Source organism: Nelumbo nucifera, chromosome 7 (assembly GCF_055504915.1).
Source record: "Nelumbo nucifera cultivar China Antique chromosome 7, China Antique-T2T, whole genome shotgun sequence".
Lineage (NCBI taxonomy): Eukaryota > Viridiplantae > Streptophyta > Magnoliopsida > Proteales > Nelumbonaceae > Nelumbo > Nelumbo nucifera.
The window spans coordinates 27,429,981-27,453,723 of record NC_142655.1 but is presented as its reverse complement, the minus strand read 5'-3'; the positions used below and the strand labels follow the sequence as shown (position 1 = coordinate 27,453,723).

General features: G+C 34.4%; 1 protein-coding gene across 2 annotated transcripts; it reads right to left on the bottom strand.

Moving 5' to 3' along the window:
• Window positions 1-1,361: 1,361 nt before the first annotated feature.
• On the bottom strand, window positions 1,362-6,147 carry LOC104593392 (CBS domain-containing protein CBSX3, mitochondrial-like). 2 transcript variants are annotated; one of them, XM_010253191.3, is made up of 7 exons: window positions 6,023-6,147; window positions 5,885-5,916; window positions 4,557-4,815; window positions 3,415-3,496; window positions 2,064-2,137; window positions 1,878-1,938; window positions 1,362-1,743 (listed from the first exon to the last, which is right to left on the bottom strand). In XM_010253191.3, exons 3-7 carry the CDS (start codon window positions 4,812-4,814, stop codon window positions 1,601-1,603), a joined length of 618 nt encoding a protein of 205 aa, XP_010251493.1. In that variant the 5' UTR covers window position 4,815; window positions 5,885-5,916; window positions 6,023-6,147; the 3' UTR covers window positions 1,362-1,600. The 2 variants fall into 2 exon arrangements, with proteins under 2 accessions (XP_010251493.1, XP_088748515.1); XM_088892389.1 differs by lacking the exons at window positions 5,885-5,916; window positions 6,023-6,147 and adding an exon at window positions 5,629-5,797.
• Between the last annotated feature and the right edge of the window lie 17,596 nt (window positions 6,148-23,743).

Sequence of the window (23,743 nt, the reverse complement as noted above, 5' to 3'; positions counted from 1 at the left end):
AGGTCAATGGATCGACGGTTTTACCGCCTAGGTTAGCAAGTCACTAACCAAGTCCACGGTCATGAATGATTTTAGGATGAAATGAAACTGGCTGCCTAACTAGTTCCCAGGTCAACCAGTCTGACCGTTCAATCCAATCCATTTTTCGAAACCATGATTAAAACATAAAAAATTTAAGGACCAAAGGACTATAGTTGCATTTTGTACCATTGTCACTTTTACTTACAACATTTTGAGTTGGTCAATGCAAATTTTATGAGAATATATACATATGTATACATACATACATAATACACACACACATATATATATATATATATATATTATCACAAATTATTTGAATTAGCAATACAACATGGGATACCATTGATTCCTATGAAATGTCAAATTTAGTGTTGTTTGTACTATAAATATGGAAAATTCCCCCTATACTTTGGCTCGAGTGACAATTTGTTCCCCGAACTTTAAAATGCAACAATTCAGAACCTGAATTTTCAAAATATGACAATCCAATACCCGAACTTTCAAAATATGACAATCCAATACTTGTCGACCTATCGTTAACCAGTCTTCAGCCATTAAATGACATTTCAAAAGTCAAAAACACCCTTCAAATGCCATCTAATTCTCTTTATCAACCATCCAAACGTTAACAAAAATCTGAACAGTCCCAAATCCTAACCTCTTCTATTCAAAAAAGTTGGTGACTGTTTAGAAGAATCTAGAATTTGGGACTATTCATTTTATTGCCAATGTTTGGATGGTTGATAAAAAGAATTAGATAACATTCTTAGAGCATTTTTTATTTTTCAAATGTCACTTAACGGCCGATTAACAGACTGGTTAACACTAGGTACTGTTACATTTTGAAAGTTCGAGTACTGGGTTGTCACATTTTGAAAATTCGGGTACTGAATTGTCGCATTTATTCAAACCAAAATACAAGGTACTGGTTGGTATAGAAGTAGCAATGGTACCAAACACAACCTAATATAGGTAAATGGCAACGAAACATGCGTTACTTGAAACACGTTGGCTTCAGACTAGAGGGAATAGGTGATGCGAGTTTCATCAGCACTCAGCATGGGAGAAGGGACCTTAATCCAGAATTTTAGATGACTCGATCAATCTCCGCAAGCTTAGAGTGCCGATCTGGAAACCGTCATGTGGCCTTGAGGACGAGCTCATGTTATGGTCTGACCTTTTTCAACCCAGGTTGGCAATTGGCATTAAGGTCGATGTCACATGATGAAGCACCCAACCTAATCCACCCAAACAAAATCCTACAAAAATCTGTGACCTAGCATTCTCCTCTAGTCTCACTGGCAGCTCTCAGTCAACCAATATGCAAAGAGACGACATTGTAAATGACAAGTGATCATCAACCTGCTTCCATTACGTTAGTCGTTTATTATTCACCACCTTATACCTCAAAAAGATGGTGGCAAGAAGATGCATGGTTGCAGCAGCAAAGACACTATTTACAAACATTCACCAGCAGTTTTAAAGCACCAGGAACCATAAGAGTTACTTGTCCTACATCTTTCTTCATCATCATCAGCGGCAGCATGGTTATTTGTCACGATCCACTACCCCATGTTTAGTAACCCCCCTGTATGTATTTATTAAGGCGGTCCAACTCCTCCCGGTGCTCGGTAACCACTGCCCGAACAACATCTCCGATGGACACCATGCCTATCATACCCTTGTCATTGATCACAGGGATGTGCCTGATCCGGTTTTCTGCCAATCAAACATAAACCCAAATTCTACATTGTCACTCTTAATTCATTCCATGCCCATTGAAAGGTGCACTGCACCCCCCCTCAATAAATCATTACTAAAAAGACTAGACAAGTAAAAAACATTAAATATACCTGTCATCAGTTGCATTGCACGAAGAACTTTAGTTTCGGGTGTCACTGTGATGAGCTTGTTCTGAAATCAGCAGCCAAGACAAAGATAGATTCATCGTCACCAAATTGAAAACCATAGAAGTAGATGCACAAATAGCATTGCAAAATGAGGAAACTTGAGCAGGATTTAGAGTGTTCAATTCATACCTCTTCAGTCATTATATCTCCAACCTTTGTCGACTTGGATGATCGTCCCTGTACTATGATCTTTCTGAGATAGTCTGGAAATCACATAATTAGTAGAAAATTTCAGTCACTAAGCACATGGATTGTAATTCTTGAGGATTTTTAATCACTATGAGACCCATTTAATTCTTGAAGAACGCTTATAACATGTACAGCACTGCAGTCATAAAGACAATGTGCATGGTGTAAACAATTGCGTGCCCTTAAAACTGCCAGATGCGACATTAAAGATAAACAGGTCAAAATAAAATGCCCTTGTGCAATCATATATGCCCCTCCACCTCCAAATTACTCTTTTATCAACCTGATAAAATACTGTTGACAGAAAGACCTGTTCATGGGCCAGGCTCAGGCTTAGCTTTTGTAAATATTTGATTGGGCTCACCCCAAAGCCAAGCATGTAGCCCAGCCTGTAAACAGGTCTATTGACAGATGATGACACAAGTGTAAAGCTACAATGCACAGCAAAATTGACAAGGAAAAGTGAAGTGATTGTCAAGACTTTATGAAGAATATATGATTTCAACATTTGCAATGTGTTGTGAAATAGGTATGACAATCAAGTCTTTAAGACACATGAAGATGATCAAATAAAAACCAAAAACCACTATTGATCAAAAAAATTCAAAAACCACTTTATTACATCTGGAATGATAGGATCACGTCAGATCCTCCATGTTCCCGACCCCTTATGCTGCCTCCTTGGCTCCTTTCATGGCAGCTTCTTCAAAAGAGATGTGATAGTGCTTTTACTAGTGGTGTTGAAATTGAAATAGACCCGTACAGCGTTACAAAGGAAATCAGTGATCCTATTCTGTTCATTCCAGTAAAGATAAGTCTCTTGTTAAGCTTAAATTTCTGGGGTCAAACATCGGAGTATTCCAGGAAAGCAGTAAGTACTGTGCTTACATTTGTGATTGGTATTAGCGTGATGGCAAAGTTGCTTTCTCTCCTCAAGGACTTGCATTCTTTTTTTTTTTTTTTTTGTTGGGTATGAAGAGGATATTATTGAGGGAGATTTGCATATGACCATCAGATCATACTTGGAACATGTGGAAATCCAATCATGTCATCACATACTACCCAATGCACATGACTGTTAATTCATCCCCCTTGGATTCACAATGGAGAAGAAGAACCACTTCAAATTGGGCACTGAAAGGTTCTTAGTTTCACCAATCCAAAGCAAGCTTTATCTCTTACATTCACAAATAATTGAACCCACAATGCAGCACAGGAAAATAAATAACACATGTCCAACATATCACCTATTCATTTATAGTTATAGAGCATCTGAAGTCAATATTCTTACCTCTCTCTGTAATAATTCCAGCAATTGACTTTTGTTCCCCTGGTTTCACCACCACCAATGCTCCAACATTGTTGTGTGTCATCTGCAACAAATATAATAAACTTGGTGAACATGTATCAATACACCTAATACAGTGCATCCTCCTTTTGTATTTAAATAAATTCCGTCATTAGAGTGAAAAGACTGATATGATGGGATAGCCTCATGGCCATGGATACTTCCTCATCATAACAGACAAACTAGGGAATTATTTTATTGGGCAGGCTCCTCCTGAATGGGTCATTGCAATATTTTGTGGACAGAGAATTGTTGCACTGCCCTTGTTTCCCCTGTGAGACTCTTTTACCCTTGCCCTTTCTAGGGTTTGGATGATTGCATGTTTCATTTTATACAATAGAAAGTATGAAACTTGCTTTTCAATCGAAAAAAAAAAAAAACTTAGAACAGGTATATCAGCATTCACTGAACAAACAGGTGCAGCCTTGTAGGTAACAATTGACAGGTATTACAAATGAGTTGTAATCTGAGAGTGAGAGTGAGAGAGAGAGAGGAATCACATACAGAAAACTTGTAAAAGAGCTTTAAAGAAAATTTCATCAGATTCAAAAAGGAAGAGAATGCATCTATTTATCTAGAGTGATTTGTGTGACCCGGAATACTGTTCATCGTAATTATCACAATGCCACTCCTTGCCTTGTGCATCAAGAAGCACAATAGCTTTCCACCTACTATATTTGAGTTTCAATGTGCAAGAATCACCGAAGTAATTTGTTTCTTTCTATTCAGAACTCATTATGAGAAGTGAGTGTGCAGAGCTAAAAGGCTTATATGGAAAAAGAAACACTTTTGGCTTAAACTCATCCTTAAGGCACACATTCTGTGGAGCAGAATTTATGCCAAAGCCACTTTCGTTGGCATTTCAAAGGGCTCCAAGTATTTTCCACATCAACTCCTCATAGTGCAAGTTGCCAACAAGATGCCAAGATCTGAACTAATAGTCCTATGCTACATGGAAAACAAAAGCAAATTTTCTGGGGTTTTTTCTATTCAAAACATTTTAGATAGGGCAGGGAGTTGAATGTGCTAATGACATTCAAATTAGAAGCCTTGAAAGAAACATAGAGGAGAAAAAAAGTACATACTGATTTTACAGCATCATAAACAGTGTCATCTGTTGTGCACCAAAGCCAGGAACCATCAGCACCTTTACCCTTGGCTTTCAATATATCTGAAATGGTGGTGGTTTCAAAACCATTTTCTTCCAATCGAGCAGGGGAAACTGACTCAAAGCGTGAAAATACAAGAGGCCGCATCACTGGATCCACTACACGGATGTGTTGCAGAACTGCATTTTTGAGAAAGCTTCCACGTGATCGGATTGCCTGAATTGCTCCTTGCATCCTTCATACCAAATAATTCATGTAAACCAATGTATGTTACAATCTGACAAAGAAACATGCCACAAGAGAATGCTTCTGAAACAACCAATTCAGATGGGTGCTAAAATTATTCAATAAGCCTATAAGGCTTATCCTTTCCAAAAAATGGGACAATATTTATTGGGTGACAGAATAAAATTCCAATGCAAATGATAATTATTAATGAGGGTTCAAATGCCGCGGAATTACTAACAAGACCAGCTCATCTTTACAATTAGATAGAAATAGTGCATAAGGATGCAAGCATATCACATTTCGATTGAAATTCAATAACACATTATCACAATTCAAGAGCATTTACATGCATCTAGAGACACCCTGTGATTATTACAAATTCTGGCATCGAGAAAAAATTGGTGTGGAATTTTTTATTTGCAACATGTACTATTTACAAGAATTAACAAAGAAACATGTATGAGTCTATGAGATGCATGATAGCTTGGCTAGATACGTAAGCTGCATTTTGCTTGGGCATTATTGGTAACAGTTTCTGGTAAGGATGTCTATGACATACTAGATCCAGTTAAAATCCATATAGAACACCCACTTAAAGATTCGTGCAATGTGTTGAAAAAGAACCCAGATTTAAACGCCCACAGGAAATTTTATGGCCATATACGAGTTTGTTAACTGGAAAAATTGACCATCTAGTAGCCCATCACACTTCATCTAAGCAAAATGAATGCTACAACCTTATAAATCAAATTCTGGGAGATATACATGCATATGGAATAACTGAATTGAATGCATACAACAAAAAGAAACAGATTATCACCATCAACTGATGAATGATCGCATCAAACACAGAGTAAGATCGTTAGATCTTTGATATCTCGGATGTGAAGCATCCTTGAAGCAGAATTCTGCTCCAGCAGTGTATTGGTTTAAGAAAAACTAAAACAAAAACGAGAATCCAAAACACACAACAGATCATTCAATTATCCGATCAGATCCCGCGATTCTAGTCCTCTAAAAGCATCCGATACATAAAATAACAAAACACCACAAAGTCCGTGTGACATAAAGGGTACCTGACGGTGAGTAAACAGGTGGAATCGCAGACCTGCAATAGAACAGCGGAAATGCAGAGAAGGGAACAGATGAGAAATGGCGAAGAAGACCAGTGAAGAGAGAGAGAGAGAGATTGGAATGTGGCGATGGCAGCTTACCTCTGTAACCGCGCAGCTCAATAACCCTAAAGAATGGGTGAAAGAACTGGATGGCACGCACAATGATGTACCCACTTGCGAAAGCAATTTATCTATTCGCCAATAAAAAAGATAAAAATAATGCAGCACCCCTTATCCATATAACGGACAGAGTCACTCTCACTCTCCTCTATCTACTCCACAAATAGGAAATGTTTATATCACTCTCTTTGCTACGCGCCGCCTACGCCTACCATAAATTATCAAACTCGGGTCGAACCGGGCGATCGGACCGACTATAATTGGTACCCACTGACAGAATGACAGCTCTAGTAGTTTATAAAGAATAGTATATTTACTATTTTAAATTTATGAAATTACTTACTATTGTTAAATATTTTTAGTTAAATAAATTAATTAGTAAAACCGAATAATGGGAGAATTCAACCTATAACCCAGTGACCGGACCGATTTGGAATCCAGGCCGAGCCTCACTATAACACACGATTGATAAGTGTAAATTGATAATATCATCCCGATCTTGCCACGTGTCTCATGATTTTACAATATGGGTAAATTTCTTAAACTACCCTTATGGTTTAGCTAATTGACTAAGTGTATTCTTACTGTTTGAAAATTGACTAACATTACCCTTACTGTTTGTGACAGTTGACCAACTCTACCCTTATCATTAATGTTTGTTAATATTCCGTTAAATCCGTACGCACATAATATCACGTGATGTTTAATTTTTTTTTAACCCAAAGTTACCCTTGTCTCCTTCCTCTCGACCCGGCACACCCTTCATCCGCCAACCTCTCTCTCTTCCCTCTATCTTCCTCCCATAGTCTCCGTCATTCTTTTTCTTACGCTTTTGGTTCTTCAACCCTTCCTCGAAATCGCAAAAATCTCCTAAACTAGAAAAGAGAGAAAACAAGCTTCTTCATCTTCGTAAGGCAGTAAGTTGATTCGTCTTCGTCTTCTCAAGTGTCAGCCCTTTTTCTGCTTCCTCTGATTTCTCACGTTCGATCTCCTTCAAGTGTCTCTCCTAGTTAATGCTCTGGTTCTAGAGTTTTTTTGTAGAGCGTAAAATTTTAGGGTTTTGGTTTTATAAGAACTCATTGAACTTGAACTCAAGATTTACCAAGGAAGATAGAGAGAGGTGGAGAAGTAGCTTCTGATTTCATGGAGTCTGTAGCCGGAGTTGCCACAGGGCGTGGTGGTTCACTGCCGATGCCTTCTCAGTTTGCAAGGAAGGAATGGCGTGCCGTTTTCCGACCATCATTCCGCCCGAAGTGCTAGAAATGAGGTAAAGATACCTTCTATTCCAAGCTAGACCTCTTCCTTTCTACCTCTCCTTGTCTCCTATTCGTACTCTTGTTCTTTGGCGGTTGGTTAATAGAACGTAACTGTTGGACATAGGAGTTGGAACGGTTGAAGATGGGGCAATCCGATGAGCGAACAATATATGAGATAAGACTCATTTTCAGCAACATCTTCATAATGTCTCCAGGCAGAGGGAGGACCTGCAACAAATGGAAATCGAGCTTAGAGCTCAGCTAATAGCTAGATCCGAGATAATGGAAATGTAGAACAACTTCGATGTGCAGATCAAAGAACACGCTAATATTGCCGCTAAACTAAAGGTTTTAGTTATTATTTATGTTCTTAAATCAAATTTTCCATCTAATGTGCTCCCTTCTCAACTGTACCACTCAATCTCGATTTGGGTTGTAACTCCACCCAACGGCGGGAGTTACAAGGTTGTCTTAGACAGCACTGCCATGTAACTCCACTCACCAGCGGGAGTTACAGGGCTGTTTTAGAGATCTATTTTTTAAGCGGCTACGGCAGAGTAGTTTAGGCATTTTCATGGGTTTTGACGGAAGTTAACGGTAAAAATAGAGTTGTCAATTGTGAGAAACAATAGGGGTAGCCTTAGTCAATTTTGAAACAATAAGGGTATAGTTAGTCAATTAGTTAAACCATAAGGGTAGTTTAAGAAATTTACCCTTACAACACTCAGTGGGTTCCAGAAATGTTGTTCGAAAATTTTGGACACTGAAGAGATCGCTATTAAAGATTCAGGGTCTGCTACCAACACAAACAGGAAGCCATGAATAATAATAGGCTAGAGAATGGGACCTATGTGTGTGGGGATCATAGAGTCCAGATTGGCGCCACACATCTCAATGTATACACAATGGGAACATCTTCCGTATGAATGGCAACGACCAACGGGACTGCTTTGGGGTGGGGAATTGGGGATCATATTTCTCCTTGTTGACCCCCAATTTGGAATAACACAACCCTCGCAATTTTTTAGTTAACATTGTTTTTTAAAAAAAATAAATTAATTTAAAATAAATAAAATTTTTAAAATATAAATAACTTAAAATAGATTTATTAGATAAATAGTAAATACCAAATAAAGTGGGTTATTATTCAATCTAAATGTTATTCAAATAATAAAATATAATATTAAAAATGAAATATTATTTAAATATCTTAGTAACTAAATATCTTAAATAAAAAATACTCAAATTAATATTGTAAATCAATTAATAATATATTTTAAATAGTTATTGAATAAATTTCAATTATAATAAATAGATTAAGGTTTTAAATATTTAGTTAAATAACTAACTATTTTAGATAAATATATATTTAACATAACTAGATTTTAAATAGTTAAAATAACAAAATTTTAACAAGTAATTAATATTTTATGGATTATGTATTAATAGTACTATAATTTTATGGATTATTAAATTCAACAAGTAATTAATATTCTAAAATTTAAATAATGATATTATTTCAATAAATAAATGATATTATAAATAACTAATTTCATTTATACCAATTAATAATTCTAGAAAATAACTTTCAAAAAAATTACTATTCATTAATAATAATTTTAAAAACTTAATCTTTATTTATTATATACTTATCTATACTAAAATTAATACTTATTGTATTTCAGTAATTATTTATTGTTTTTTGTGATACATATATTTTCATAGAAAATTTTCAATAATTATTGAAGTTTAAACTACTATTCTTTATCTTTTAAATTTAATTTATTGGTATTTTTGCTATAAATATTTAATCATTATTGGATATTAAACTATTGTTCACATGTTGGTTCGGTTCAGTTGTAGGTTGTCTAGCCAACCAAATCGACCTAATCAGGGGGGTTGGTCACTCAAGCCATAAATTTAAAAATTAAATTTATGATATAAACTATTTTGGCCTAAGAAATATTGGAATTTTCCCACTTTCCCATATTAAAAAATATATTTAAAATATAAAATATTAATATATCTATGGTCGGGTCATTCGATTTTAGTTAGTTTACAAATGGCCAAAGCAAAACAATTCCAACCCAGTCGGGTTGGGAAATTGTTGAACCAAAGCCAAGTAGAAATACTAGAAATCAAGTTTGTCAATTTCATTAGTTTGATTCTGAATGGCAATGGGGCGAAGTGGGGATGAGGAGCCTCTCCCCATCCCCATCCCCGCTAACGAGGACAAAGTTATCCCCATCCTTGTCTCCACAAGGATCCCCACTCTCAATGATTCATTATAATGTCAACCATTATGTTTTTGTTTTTTGTTTTATTTAAGAATTATAAAAGATCCAAGCATATTCAAGCATATTTTTTAAAAGGGAAAATCTGTGATGCGGAAAAAACATGGTATGGGAAGAGTTTTGACCAATCAAAACCCACCCATGAATTTTGATAAATAAAACCTAATTTGCTACCAAGTTTATGATTCTAGTTGTCTGGTTAGAAATTTTTTAAATATCATATCTTTCTCATATCATAGTCGAACCCTTTTAAAAATATTAACATTTAGACGTATGTGTACATATATACATATATAAACGTATGTGTATATATACATATATATTAGAGGTAACCCATGGGGTGGGGATCGGGGTCCACATGGGGGCAGGGAGAGCTCTCCGCATCCCCGCCAACGGGGATGAAAATCTCTCCATCTCTGTCCATGTGGGGGAAAAATCGTCCCCATCCCCCTCCCCAATCGAGGTACATCCCCATAGGGATCGGGGAAATGGGAAAAATTGCCATCCCTAAGTTTGATAAACAACCTTTTTCTAAAATTAATTATTGTTATTGTTGATTTATAAAAAAAATAATTATTAAAATTAATCTTCTATTGTTTATCTTTAACTTAACAAATCCTATGCATCGCACAGGTCCCCGCTAGTTTAATATATAATCGGGATCAGGGCGGGGATGGAGAAAATTGCCATCCCTAATCTTCCATACTTGTCATAGGGACATGCTCCCAATACACTGTTGGGATGTGTTGTTGGGTGTGCATGGGGCATATACTATGTGAGGCACCAATGCAAATTTGGGATCATATGATCTGTGTGTACAGAATTTAACATATTTATTTGCAAGAGTTCACATCAACACCCCACAATGCCCCAAAGCACATCCCAACTGTGTATCAAGAACATCTCTTGATGACAAGTACGGGAGATGTTCTTAATGCACGTTGACATGTGCATGTGAGGTGTTGATGTGATATCTTATTTATGATTGGATTGTTGTTTTGAAAAAGGTAAATTATTGAAACCTCTCCTATAGTTTCTAGTTATTGTTGAAATCTCCTAAGTTTGATAATTGTAATCACTTCCCTTGAATTTTCTGACATAATTGCAAGTAGACCCTTTTTGTTAGAATCTTCTAAAAAGAGGCATGAAATGTCCAAAATACACATGCGTTTACTTTTGACCAAAGTGTTTATTTTCTGATTTTCTCTTCATATAAATGGCTAGCCCAAGCCCTTCAAATCTATTTTCTAAAATTGATTTACTTTCCAAATTTTCCCTTATAGCAATCGGTCAAATGTGAAACTGCAGCTTTAAATTCTCTATTTTTTATTGTTTATAAACTTTGTATTGTTTTTTTTTTCTATATAAACCAGCCTCAATAATAATTGCATGGGTATTTTGGACATTTTGTGCCCCTTTTTAGAAGACTCTAACAGAGGGAATCTACTTGCAATTGTATAAGAAAGTTCAGGGGATTGCAATTAGGGGTGTCAATGGTATTCGAAAATCCGATTTCGAATTCGAGATTCAACAATAATCTAATCAAATTCGGATAATTTGAATATCTAATCGGTCGAATTCAAATATCCTATTTATATCGAATAGCTAATTGGTTTCAAATTCAGATATTACCTGATTCGATCCGATAAATATATGAATTCAATCGGTTATTTAATTCTTATATATAATATATAAAATATTTAAATGTTTTATATAATTTATATATAAAATAATTAATTTATATATTTTATATAAAGAAAATATTTATTAATTATCCAAAATAATTAATTGGTCAAATTCAAATCGAATCGAATATTCGAATATTTAATTAGATTCGAATTTGAATATTTATTTCAATATCCGTCAGATGTTGAATCAAATTCAGATATCATATTTTCTAATCGAAATTGAATTCAAATATTACCTGATTCTATTCGAATTCGATCCATTTATGCCCCTAATTGCAATTACCAAACTTCAAGAAAAAGTTTCAACAACAGTCGGAAACTCGATGGAAGGTTTGAACGATTTACACTTTTTGAGAAAAAGGTGTAAACAGAGGCGAAATTTCTAATAAAAAACCGTCCACAAACCACCACGTTCCAACATGATCCATATCTGCACATCTCTTACATGGCAAGTCTCCGTCATAGTGAGATATGCTCATACAGATCAAGTTGGAAGAGCGTTGGGACTGCGAGGAGATCCCATCTCATGAAAACAAATGAGAATGTCAAATGGTTGAATGTAGGATCTATGTAATGGTGGTTTTTTCCAGTCTGAATGCTTAGGTGACAGGATGTTCTAGACACTAACTATGATCCTTCCGCCTCATACCCAAGAATGAAAAATAAGAATTGCACACCACTCTCACAGCTGTCATTGCGGGCTCCCCCTTGATTGGGAATTGGGATAGGGCAATGGGCCCGTTGGGTCTTCATTAACATATAAAAATCTTACCTTAAAGATTCCCTGGCCCATGGGCCACTAGGCTGTCGTGTTTTGATAAGCTACTAAACCCAATTGTAGGTGTGATGGGGTACAACTGAACCGAGTCCAAGCAAATTTGAATATTTTTTTTTGGCTTAATTGATTAAAATACTCCTATATTCGAGTTTGAGTTTAATTCAAATTCTATATTCCCATTCTAGCTTGATTTGACTAAACATGTGATAAGTTCAAGTTTAGTTAAAAAAACTAATATACTTTTATATTTTATAAAAATATGTAATATATTTTTATATTAGATATAGAATGCATATATATATTATAAAATATATTTTTATTGGTACCCTAAGATTCGAATATAATAAACCAAACCCAGGCCCAAACTGTTCAATTGAAGGTCAATTCAATTACACCTTTATGTGAAAGTCAAGACAACCAATTGCATTGCATGGGTGAAATGAAGTTCACTTCAGGGTGGCTTTAATGTAATTCTAGAGTTGAGATGGGGTCCATTTTGATAACGACATCTTCAATTTATTTAATTTGATCTAGAACAATTCTTGTCAAAATAATTGAAGTGGTTGGTACAAAGAAACACATATTACAATTATCTTAGTACTTATATTTCCCTTCAATAATTATAGTAGCTTCAATAATTGAAGATACCCTTATGTTTTGGGAAATGAATTTATACACTCATAGTATTGCAAATACTATATTCTTTGATTTTCTGACAATTACCTAACTATACCCTATCGTTAGTGATAACTCGTGAATGTTAAAACATTTCTAAAACCCAATTTTGCCCTAGGCCTTTGACCATGTTTCCCTCAAACTAGCGCGCTCTCTCTCCCTCTCATGGGGCCAAAAAAAAATCATCGCCATCCCACATCATTTTGTTAACCACAGTCAATAGACGATCAAAATGAAACAATGTGGAATAACATGTGAAATATTTATGAGTTACCATAGTGCGGGCCAGGTCGTGCCTCCCTTCTGGGATATTTTGGGGAGTCGGCCCAATATGGCCCGAGCTTGTACAAGCCCATATCGGGCTACGAGTTGGACTGGTCTATGGATCAAGTCTTGGGCTAGGCCGTTGATCAGGTTAAAGTTATTTATTTAAAAAATTGAAAAAAACTTAAAATTTTAATTTTATATGAATTTTCATGTATACAATTGCTTATATACAATAATTAAATAAAATAGTATAATAAAATAAAAAAATGTTTATTTTATTAATATATTATATATTATATATTATTGTATATTATATTATATATTTTTATATATAATATATGAGTCGTGTCAGGCCATGCCAGCCCATGGGTCACGGGCAGCACGATACAACAGTGCGAGCCATGCCAGTCCGACCTATTGCCCTAAAACCCCAAGCCCGACACGGCCCATCAACCCATACAATCAGGTCGGGCTAGGCTGGTTCAAAATCATGCCAGTCCACGGATAATACGACCTGATTTACACCTCTAAATTACCAATTAAAGATCATGTTAAATGACATATGTTGGGTATTGAATGGAAAAGGGAAAGACCACTAGTTTTCACATTGAGTCGGTCTAGTTGTCAAAGAGAGAAGAGATTTCAGCCATCCACAACAAGGAAGCACAATCCATTGCAAAGATTGTGAATTACCTACCTACCTCTAGTTCAGTATATAGCTCTGATCAATACAAACTAGCTGATCAATACTTCCACCATGAACAGTGTGGAAATCCACAATATGCAATGGAACACTTAACGTGAAACCTTGGTCTTTACTGAAATCACAAAATCTCGATCAATTATTCCATGCATCACAAATCTCCAGACTTTGCTCATGATTTGCAGGTTACTTTTAAGGGATTTTTAAATGCCAGGAATAGGATTACTCAATTTCCTGGAACTTAAGAGGTAATTTAAGAGATTTCCCCAATTAAAAAGGCTTATAGGTGGGTGCATTTCGTTATTTTTAGAGAGCCCAACCTGACAATTTATAGGCTCGGGCGTTTTGTTTTTCACTTTTTTTACGGGCATGTCCTAGGCTAGACAAAAAATGGACTCAAACAAACATAAGATGGGCCAGATATGGCCTCAAAACTCAAAACTTGGTAAGTCTAGCCCAGCCTTAAGTCAAGTAGTCATCAACAATAGAAAACACACTTAATAACTATGAATATAATAAAAATTAACAATCATTCAAATTGGCTAAAGGTAAGAATTAAAATCTAAAATTGGATGTTTTATTCAACTAGTCTAATTGTTTTCTTAAACATAAACAATTATGAGTTTTGATGAGGGCGAATTTGGCCATCCAATAACATCGTGAAACATGGTATTTTGGAACAACTGGATGACACCTGGACACCACCTAAGTGATGATTGGAGTCTCAGATCATGGTTCGTCTTCACTCCGACCTAGCGACTTCGACCACAACTTAGGTCGGCTTGCAGCACCTCATCCAGGGCCGACCTATAACACCTCGTCACTGGCCGAAGTGCCCTTGACATAAGGAGCGACCTCCCTCGAGGGCTTGTCGACCTGACTAAGGACCAAGCAGTGACCTACAAGATGTGCTCGCCGACAAATCAGCATGCATATCCCGACACTCCTAGGTTTTTGGGAAGTTGGCCCACATACCAGATATTCCAGAGGATGGTCAATGTGCATGACGGTTACCTCCGAGGATCTCAAACCGGTTAGGCATGACCTCTCGGAAATCTCAGATGTGGTGCGTGAGGCCCACACCAAACAATGCCTATATAAGGGCACCAACCCCAATGGCACAAGAGAGAGGCAAATAAGCACATTCTAGCTAGTCCCTTCGCCGAGCTACTCTCAGCTCGGGAGTGAAGGGCAATTGATGAGTGCGGATTTGGCCCTCCAATGACATCGTGACACATGGCATCTTGGAACTACTGGATGACACCTGGACACCACCTAAGCGATGATTTGGAGACCAAGATCGCGGTTTGTCTTCACTCTGACCTAGCGACTTCGACCAAACTTATGTCGGCTTGTAGCACCTCGCTAGGGCCGACCTGTAGCACCTCGTCACTGGCTGAAGTGACATCGACATGAGGAGCGACCTTCCTCAAGGGCTTGCCGAACTAACTGAGGACCAGGTAGTGATCGGATATCCCGACACTCCCAGTTTCTCGGAAGTTGGCCAACGTATCGGATATTTCGGAGAATGGTCAACGTGCATGGCGGTTACCTCCGAGGATCTCAGACCGGTTAGGCACAACCTCCCGGAAATCTCGGATGTGGTGCGTGAGGCCTACACCAAACAATGCCTATATAAGGGCACCAACCCCAATGACACAGGAGAGAGGCGAGTAAGCACATTCTAGTTCTCATACTTTCTGATTTTTTAACTCGCAATATACTACGAGAGTACTAACTTAATCATCGGAGCGACCTCACCGGGTTAACCACCCTGAGTCCTCTAACATTGATTCTTTGCAAGTTTCTCTGAAGAGCTACCCAGCTCGATAATCAACCTAGCTCGGCACCCAATCTACCCCCCAGCCCGGCCTAGTCAGCTTGGTATTCAAGTCCTCATCCAGCAAAAATCCTCCACTTCAGCCTCTGAGTCATCGGCCACTTGGAAGTAATCCGAACAACAAGGTGCTGCCAAAAAGAGCCTCATCAAGTTTATATCACATCTTACTTTTACTTTTTATGTCTTGGCCTTAAACTCACAATTTTGGTTTTATATCTTATTTGTATCATAGACGTGTTATTATTAGGCTAATTTATAGTCTTGTTTAATTGTTTTGATTTTTTTAAAGACAAAAGCATCCATTAAATTACTAAGAGTTTGCTACAATGAAATCATGTAAGAAAATTGGCTCAAAAGACCAAGTATAGACGCTTTGTACAAAGCAAGCAAACTTCGCTATACTATGTGCCACACGGTTAGAAGTTAGAACATGCGTCTACGAACAAATAAGAGTGCACAATCAGTCAAGAAAGGCAACAAACTTCTGCAGTCATCAATTAGAGGTGAGATGCACCAAGACAGACATGGTTTTCAAAACCGGATTGGACCAGAAAGACTAAAAACCGGTTTTGATTTTCTCCAAAACTGGATTTTCTTTAAAAACTATTGGTTTTGGTCAGTAAACCGCTGACCTGGAAGATTAACCATTCGAACAGTTTTGACCGTTTTATTTTTTGTTAGAATAGAATAACCATTTGATTCGAAAGGCCAGACTGTTTAACCCGACAAACGGACCTCTGACCGATTCGGTCTCTAAGTCGACTTTAAAAATCAAGACAGATTTTTCCCATAAATAAAAGCTGTACTAAGGATAAACGATCACTTTCAATAAGGATTCGTGATAAGCTAAGTTCCAAAGCAAATCTCAATGCATAAAGAAATGTATAGGCATTAGCTATTTTAGCAAATACCAAGGGTAATTTAACAAGTCTTCCAAAAACAAATTTCCTAGAGGAATCTCTAATAACGATACCCACACCCTGCTCTGTTAGTAGAGGAGGAAACATCAATATTTATTTCAAGATAACCAACCAGTGGCGGTAGCCATCTATTTATCTACCCATGGCTGTGGTTCAAACCATCACTCAACGCTTGATCAACATTTGGTGTTTGGCTTATTAACACGTTAATATGAGCATTAGCACTCAAATCTGAACCCTGAATGTCTGACATTAATGGGATTAATAGAAGGCCCATTTGAGTTTGACGATTTCTCTTTCGGAGTGAAGCAATATTCATCCTAAGGTGGGTCCCCACATTGGCATTGATATCAAGGTTAAGGGAATGGTCCATGTCTGGAGTCCTATGGGTTCCGTGCAATCTTTTACTCCCTTTCTCAAATATACTCTAAATCTACATAAAATAATAAGTGTTAGATTATATTTGAGCTCAACTAGCTTTATTGGAATAAAGCTCTTCCCTTGTACGGGTATGACTACAACTTATTTATGGAAGAAATAGAGAAGATAAAAGGTAGATAATCTTCTATGTTTCTTTTGTGCAAAATCCATGTAGCTATAAGATGCTAAAAATTTCACCACTAGTTCCCATTAATTTTTTAATATTTACCTTGTTTGATGAGTTGCCTAAGGGGATTACATGTTGTAGGAGTTTGCCAATGCAAGCTTTGTCCTCTGTAGTTTAAACATATCCCACCTAAGTGTCATATTTTCATGGTTTTTAAAAACGAACCGGTCAGGGGTCCGGTTACTGGTTCGAACGGTCTGACCATTTGTTTCAAATGGTCGATTTGTTGTGACAAAAAATAAAAAAAATTGGAAAATGGTTAAAACCATTCGAACGATTAATCAGTCGGTTCAGCAATTCGCTGACCAAAATCAACAGTTTTGAAAAAAAAACAATTTTGAGGGAAAACGGTGACCGATTCCCAGCTTTTCCGGTCCGACCGTCTAGTCCAGTCCAGTTTTGTAAACCATGCATATTTTACATGAACTTAAATAAGTTTTACTCATTGTAGATCAAAACTATATGACTCAACATATTGTTGGGCTTAGATAATTTGGTAGTATCTTCCACATAAGTTTGCCAATTTGTTAAAGAGTGTTGTATGTACGCCAACATTACATGCATGAAACCCATTTTCTGTTCTATGATCTAACCTATGAATGTTGCTACAATGTGATAATGTATACCGAATGCTAAGAGACAATAAAAACTATACCAAATGCAGAAACCATGAGTTGTAAACCATGCATCTTCTAGACCACCTAAATGTTCAATTGAAAGCATTATTTTATGTCAACAACAGAAAATCGGGAGTTTTATCTTATCCTGGTGTTAACTGAATTATGAAACCTTCAATTAGGTGTCCAGTACTAATTATATTAGGATCTTATCCAGGCAATTTAAAAAAAAGTCTAATGGCTTTAAGAGGCCTTGTAATCTTTAATAATTCTCTCTCACATTCACACAATTACACTCACAAATCAACCATTTTGGAAACACGAAAACTATAATTGTTCTAGGGTTTTTGTGTGATCATCTTTTAATCTGTTAAAACCGGTCCTAGACTAACTTTTGCAACCTATTTTGGTGGATCAAAGATATTAAAATGGAGGTGCTATTAGAGGTAAGTCGTTGCTGCAATCATCAAGAGGAAACAAGGTGTGAAATTTTGGGTTGCGCCATCTTCAACTTTACATCGATCGCATTGTAAGAGGAGCTAAGAGTCTTGGGAGTGAATTTCACAATAGATTGCTACACTAGCAATGATCTTTCCATCATCGTTGAGGTAATCCTTAACCTCCCATTGGGTTTGAAATTATATGGTCCAAGTCCACATTCAATCCTCGGGTGGAGAAATTTATTTCTCCTAGTTGAGACATTTCAACATAAGAAGTTTTTCTCTCATAAAGTTTTGAGCTTAATACTTGTTTTGTATTAAAATTTTTCATTGAATTCTGCATTACAAATTTCAATGAGAGAGAGGTTCTACCCATTTGATGAAATCCTAATAAAAGGTTTTCAAAATCGGACCGGAACGGGAACTAGTTAGGTGATTAGTTTCGTTTTTTCCCTAAAATCGGATTTTTCCCAATAACCGTTGATTTTAGTCAGCAAACTGATGATCCGGGCGATTAATCGTTTAAACGGTTTTGACCGTTTTATTTTTTAATTTATTATTATTTTTTTTGTCAAAACGGGCCTATCATTCAACCCGGGAACTGGACCCCTGACCGGTTCATTCTCCAAATCGATTTTAAAAACCTTGGTGGGCTATCTAAGGAGAAGTATAGAAAAAGCAAGTTCACAAGACATGGGTTAAAGTAATGAAATATCTTAGGTTTCAATAGATTGAGCTAGTTTCTCTTTAGAAGAACAACACATAGATTTTGAAAAACCTTAGTCTCTTTTATTTAAGATCCCATAATATCAATGTTAATGAAATCCCTGTTGAAACTTGCTGAGTTGAGCGGTAGAACTTAGATTATCATTGAAAAAGAAACACATGAAAAATTCTAATTGAAAGAGAATTAAACAAAAAAAAAAAAGCCTCTTGAAACTTTTTCTCCCTAGCTCTCTAGTGAAGGATGCAACAATTCAAGATTGGAGTAGGAATCCATGTTTACCCATAGGGACGTTGACAAGAATTTGATTCAAAATATAATTTTTGGACATAATTTGTTCCACTATTTGTAATTGTGTATAACTCTATGGAAGAGAAGAGTTCAAATGCAATTGGGTCTTGAATTTTGTTAGTACTCCTCAATAGTCTAGGTTGACCCAAGTCAAACCTATTAGAGTTTTTCCCCCACAACATGAGGATGTGCATTTTGAATTCTTATTTTACAGCTGGCATAAAAGATTTGCATGTACATGAACACATAGTATGCCTATAATATTATAAGACTAAAGGTTTATCGTATATTTGAGGTTCCAACATAGGGAATGGTGCTAAATTCTTACTATTGTTCCTTTGTCATGCTAGAAGTATATCGTGCCCGTATTGATAATGTTTCGGTGAGTATTGGCCGATATGCTATCAGTAACGTATCCGCCGATACAATGCAATTTTACTGTTGCAGAAAACGAAATAAAATGTCATTCAAAAGAGGGTTTCTAAACCCATTTAAGAAGCCTTCTTTATTCCCCAAACCCTCTAGAAACCTTCATACCATTCCCAGATATTGAAATCTAGTCAAAATCCACCAAAACATTCACAAATTTGCAAGATCCTACAACTTTTTCAAAATTGTTAAAAATGAGCGAAAATAGGCATATTTTTTCAATTTTTTTACAATCTCAACCAATGTTTTTTGTGTTTTTTTAGTTTGGATACTTCTAAACATCTTTATGTATGTTGATATGTTTTTCTTGTGCAAAAAATCCCACTTATTTTTCTGCTATATGTAGATCTTTGTGAATATTTGAAGAAATTCCAAAATAGTAAAAAATCTGAAAGAAATGAAAATTTTAGATTTTCTTGTGATCTATCTGTAAAAATTGATTATGTTGATCTATGGATAATCTACCATGTCCATACATTAATTGAAATTTCTTCAAGATAATTGATTTTTTCAATTTTTTTAATTTTTGGAATAATATATAATATATAGATAATTTCTTCAATTTTATGTGATCTAACCATATAGGTTCACTATGTTGTAGAGATAAGACGGACATCAATATATTGAAATATCATGTGAAAATTTTAATTTGTTTTTTTTTTATTTTTGTATTTTTAAATTATAAATATTTATTTATTTCACTAATTTTATTCTTTGATCTAAATTCTAATAATAAATGTTTGCGGTAAATATATGAATGATCTATTATGTCCATAAACCCATTCAATCTTTCTCTTACATATTTACTATTTAAATTTAGTTTAATTTTAGAATAAAAAATGCAAAATAATTATTTGAATAAAAATAAATAATTATTTAGTTTTTAGAATGAAACATGCAAAATAATTATTTCATCTATTAAGTCCATAAATTCATCCAAATTTTCTATTTTTAATCTTAATTTAATTTTTAGAACAAAACATTCAAAATAATTATTTAGTTTTTAGAATGAAACATGAAAAATAATTATTAATTTTGGAATAAAAATAATAGATGTCCATGAAGCCATTCAAAAAAATATTTGTTTAACTTTTAGAATAAAATATGCAAAATAATTATTTGAACAAAAATAAATAATTATTTAAAAAATACAGAAAAATGTTTGATTAAATAATTACAAATTTTATATAATTATTTGATTCAATAATTGTTAGCTGTTTAATTGGATTTTATAACACTTCGCAAAATGTTTAAAACAATTAAAAAGAATTTTTAGTAATGTTTAAAAATACAGAATAAAAGGCATTGATATATTTCATATGATAATCTATAATTTGAATGTGAATATAATTGTGGCCTAAAAAATATGAAAACAATTATTATTTGTTTAATTGGATGTGTGTATTAGGTAATAATTGAAAAAAAAATATTTCTTTTTTTTAATTCTTAATAACATTTGAAAATTAGTTTACTAACACATTAACTTTTAAAATTGGATAATTTATATAATAATTGAATTTTTTTATGTGATTCATGTAAAGTTGCAAACATCATATTGGGATTCAAATATTGAATTTGTAAATTATAATAGATTTAAAATTTGAAGTCGGAACTTAGAAGATTGGAACTAAATCAAGTACTTTATTAGATAGTATGTTTTTGTTCCTATTCATTGATTATAATATGTTTTTTCATAAAACCCATTAAAATATGTGATTTTTATATATAAATAGTTGATTTAAGTCTTACATTTAGTGATATTGATGGTTATTTATGATTTATTGGAGTATTTATAGCATTTCCATGTGTTTTCCATGCGTATCTTAATTTTTTATCCGTATCCATGCATATCCAAGGCGTCTCTTAAATTTTCCTTTCCGACACACATAGCATATATGATACTTTGAACCTTGACTATTACTATTAAAAAATTCCACATTTTAAGATGGGTAAAATTGAAAATAAAAATAAGAGAGTTTTGACAATTACTACTCTCTTTTTTTATTGGTATGGTAGATAGATACATCTATACTACCTATAAAAGAGTGAATGCCCCTTCTTTATGGAATTTTTTCTGGACGTTTTCTATAAGCATACAACAGGTATAAAGAGGGCATATATGTCTTTTACTCTCACTTCAAAAACAGTCCACTTATAATCATTTAGGAACTACCCACTTATAACTGTTCAAAAACTGTTAGGGTGTTGGAACCAGATATGTTAAGTTGAATAGTTTTGTCTTAGAGAATTCTATCCATGAACTTTCAAAATACCTTAATTAATTTTTGGATAAATGAATTATAAATACTTTTGTCTTAGAGATACTGCGACGTGCAAATGCACGTATACGTTTACTAGTAGACATGAAGTAAAGGAAATTGTGTAAATCTCCTACTTCATCTTTAAGGATCTTACATGATTTGGATGGCCCTTGGCTGAGATTCAAAATTGCGCAACGTATAGAGGCCACTAGACCATGCCCATTTGTTTGCTATTGTTGTATGCACTACTATTTTTAAGTAAATTTTCTCTTTTCTTAGTAGATATTTATTAAAAAATGATTGATTAATTATTAAAATGTATATACTAATAAATATTAGGGTAAAATACAAAAACCTCCCCAAAACTTTCTAACAATCATAAAAACCTTCCCTATAGTTTCACTTTAGCAAAAACCTCCCCACTATTTTTAGAAAATTTGACAAAAACCTCCCTTCCGTCAATGATCATGACGGAAAATGTTAAACCGATGATCAAATATTTCCAAATACCTAACTATAATTTATAAATTATAATTTCCAAATACCTAACTTTAATTATAATTTCCAAATTATAATTTCCAAATACCTAACTTTAATTTATAATTTATAAATTATAATTTCCAAATACCTAACTTTAATTATAATTTCATTAAAAGTCCTATACTTAACTATAATTTATAAATTATAATTCTTAAATTTTAATGTTTAATGGGATGGGAAAAAGCCAACTCTCTTATCCAACCATATAATATGCAATAACACAACTTCCAAGTGAAAATATACTTAATAATTATTTATTATTTATTTTCAAAAAATATAAAAAATTAAATAAACATTATATAATATATTCAAAAAATAGTTATTAAAGAAGAAATTTCAATTACCTTGTGCAATATATGATAGATCATCTATATAATTATAATATATTCAATCATTGTGATCAAATGATAAAATATAATTAATTATTTATTTATTTTTTAATTCAATAAATATAAAAATAAAAAATATATATTAAAGAAGAAATTTCAATTGGTTTGATCAAACGATAAAATATAATTAATTATTATTTATTTTTATTCTAAAAATATAAAAAATCAAAAAAAAATATTAAAGAAGAAATTTCAATTGCTCTATGGTTATAATAGATAAATCTATAGATCTAAAACATATTTAGTCTTTATACGTAGAGAAAAAATTATATTTTCAAATTTTTTGTTAATTTATATTTTCCCCAAATATCTCATGAAATTTCCATAAATCTACAGATAACACAAAAAAAAATGTGATTTTGGATGTAAGAAATGTAGATTAACATAAATTTATACATTCAAGAAAAAAATCATAAGATATTATCAAAATCAGAAAAAAATTTACCAATTTTTTACCATATTTTTTCAAAATTTGAAAAATCTTCAAAAAAATAATGATTCACACTTGTTTCTTGCAAAATTTTGCAAATCTAGCACTCTAGGAATGAGGTTTGGAGTTTTAGAGTCATTTGGGGGGTGAAAGAATCTTACATTTCCCCTGTATTTTTTTTTGGTTTTTGGTTGTATCTTTTTTTTCGATACGCTACCGATACTCCCCGATACACCTCCGATACGCCCCGATATGCATGAAAAAAGATGATACACACGATTTCCATGTGTATCCCGTATCTATTTTTAAAAGATACGATATGATACGTCGGGCGTATCGTATCGAAATTTTAAACCTTGGAAGCAGGAGGCTGCCAAGGAGGCAGTCAACCGGTATAAGGTGTTGGAGGAGATGCAGCTACACATGGACGAGTACGCCGAGGCTGCTTCCGCAACCGGATTCAACGTATTTCGGAGAAGGATCCTTCGTCGCCACTCGGAGCTGGCCGAGGAATTGCAGGGCTGGGGAGCTTGTGATCCAGATTGAGCGGT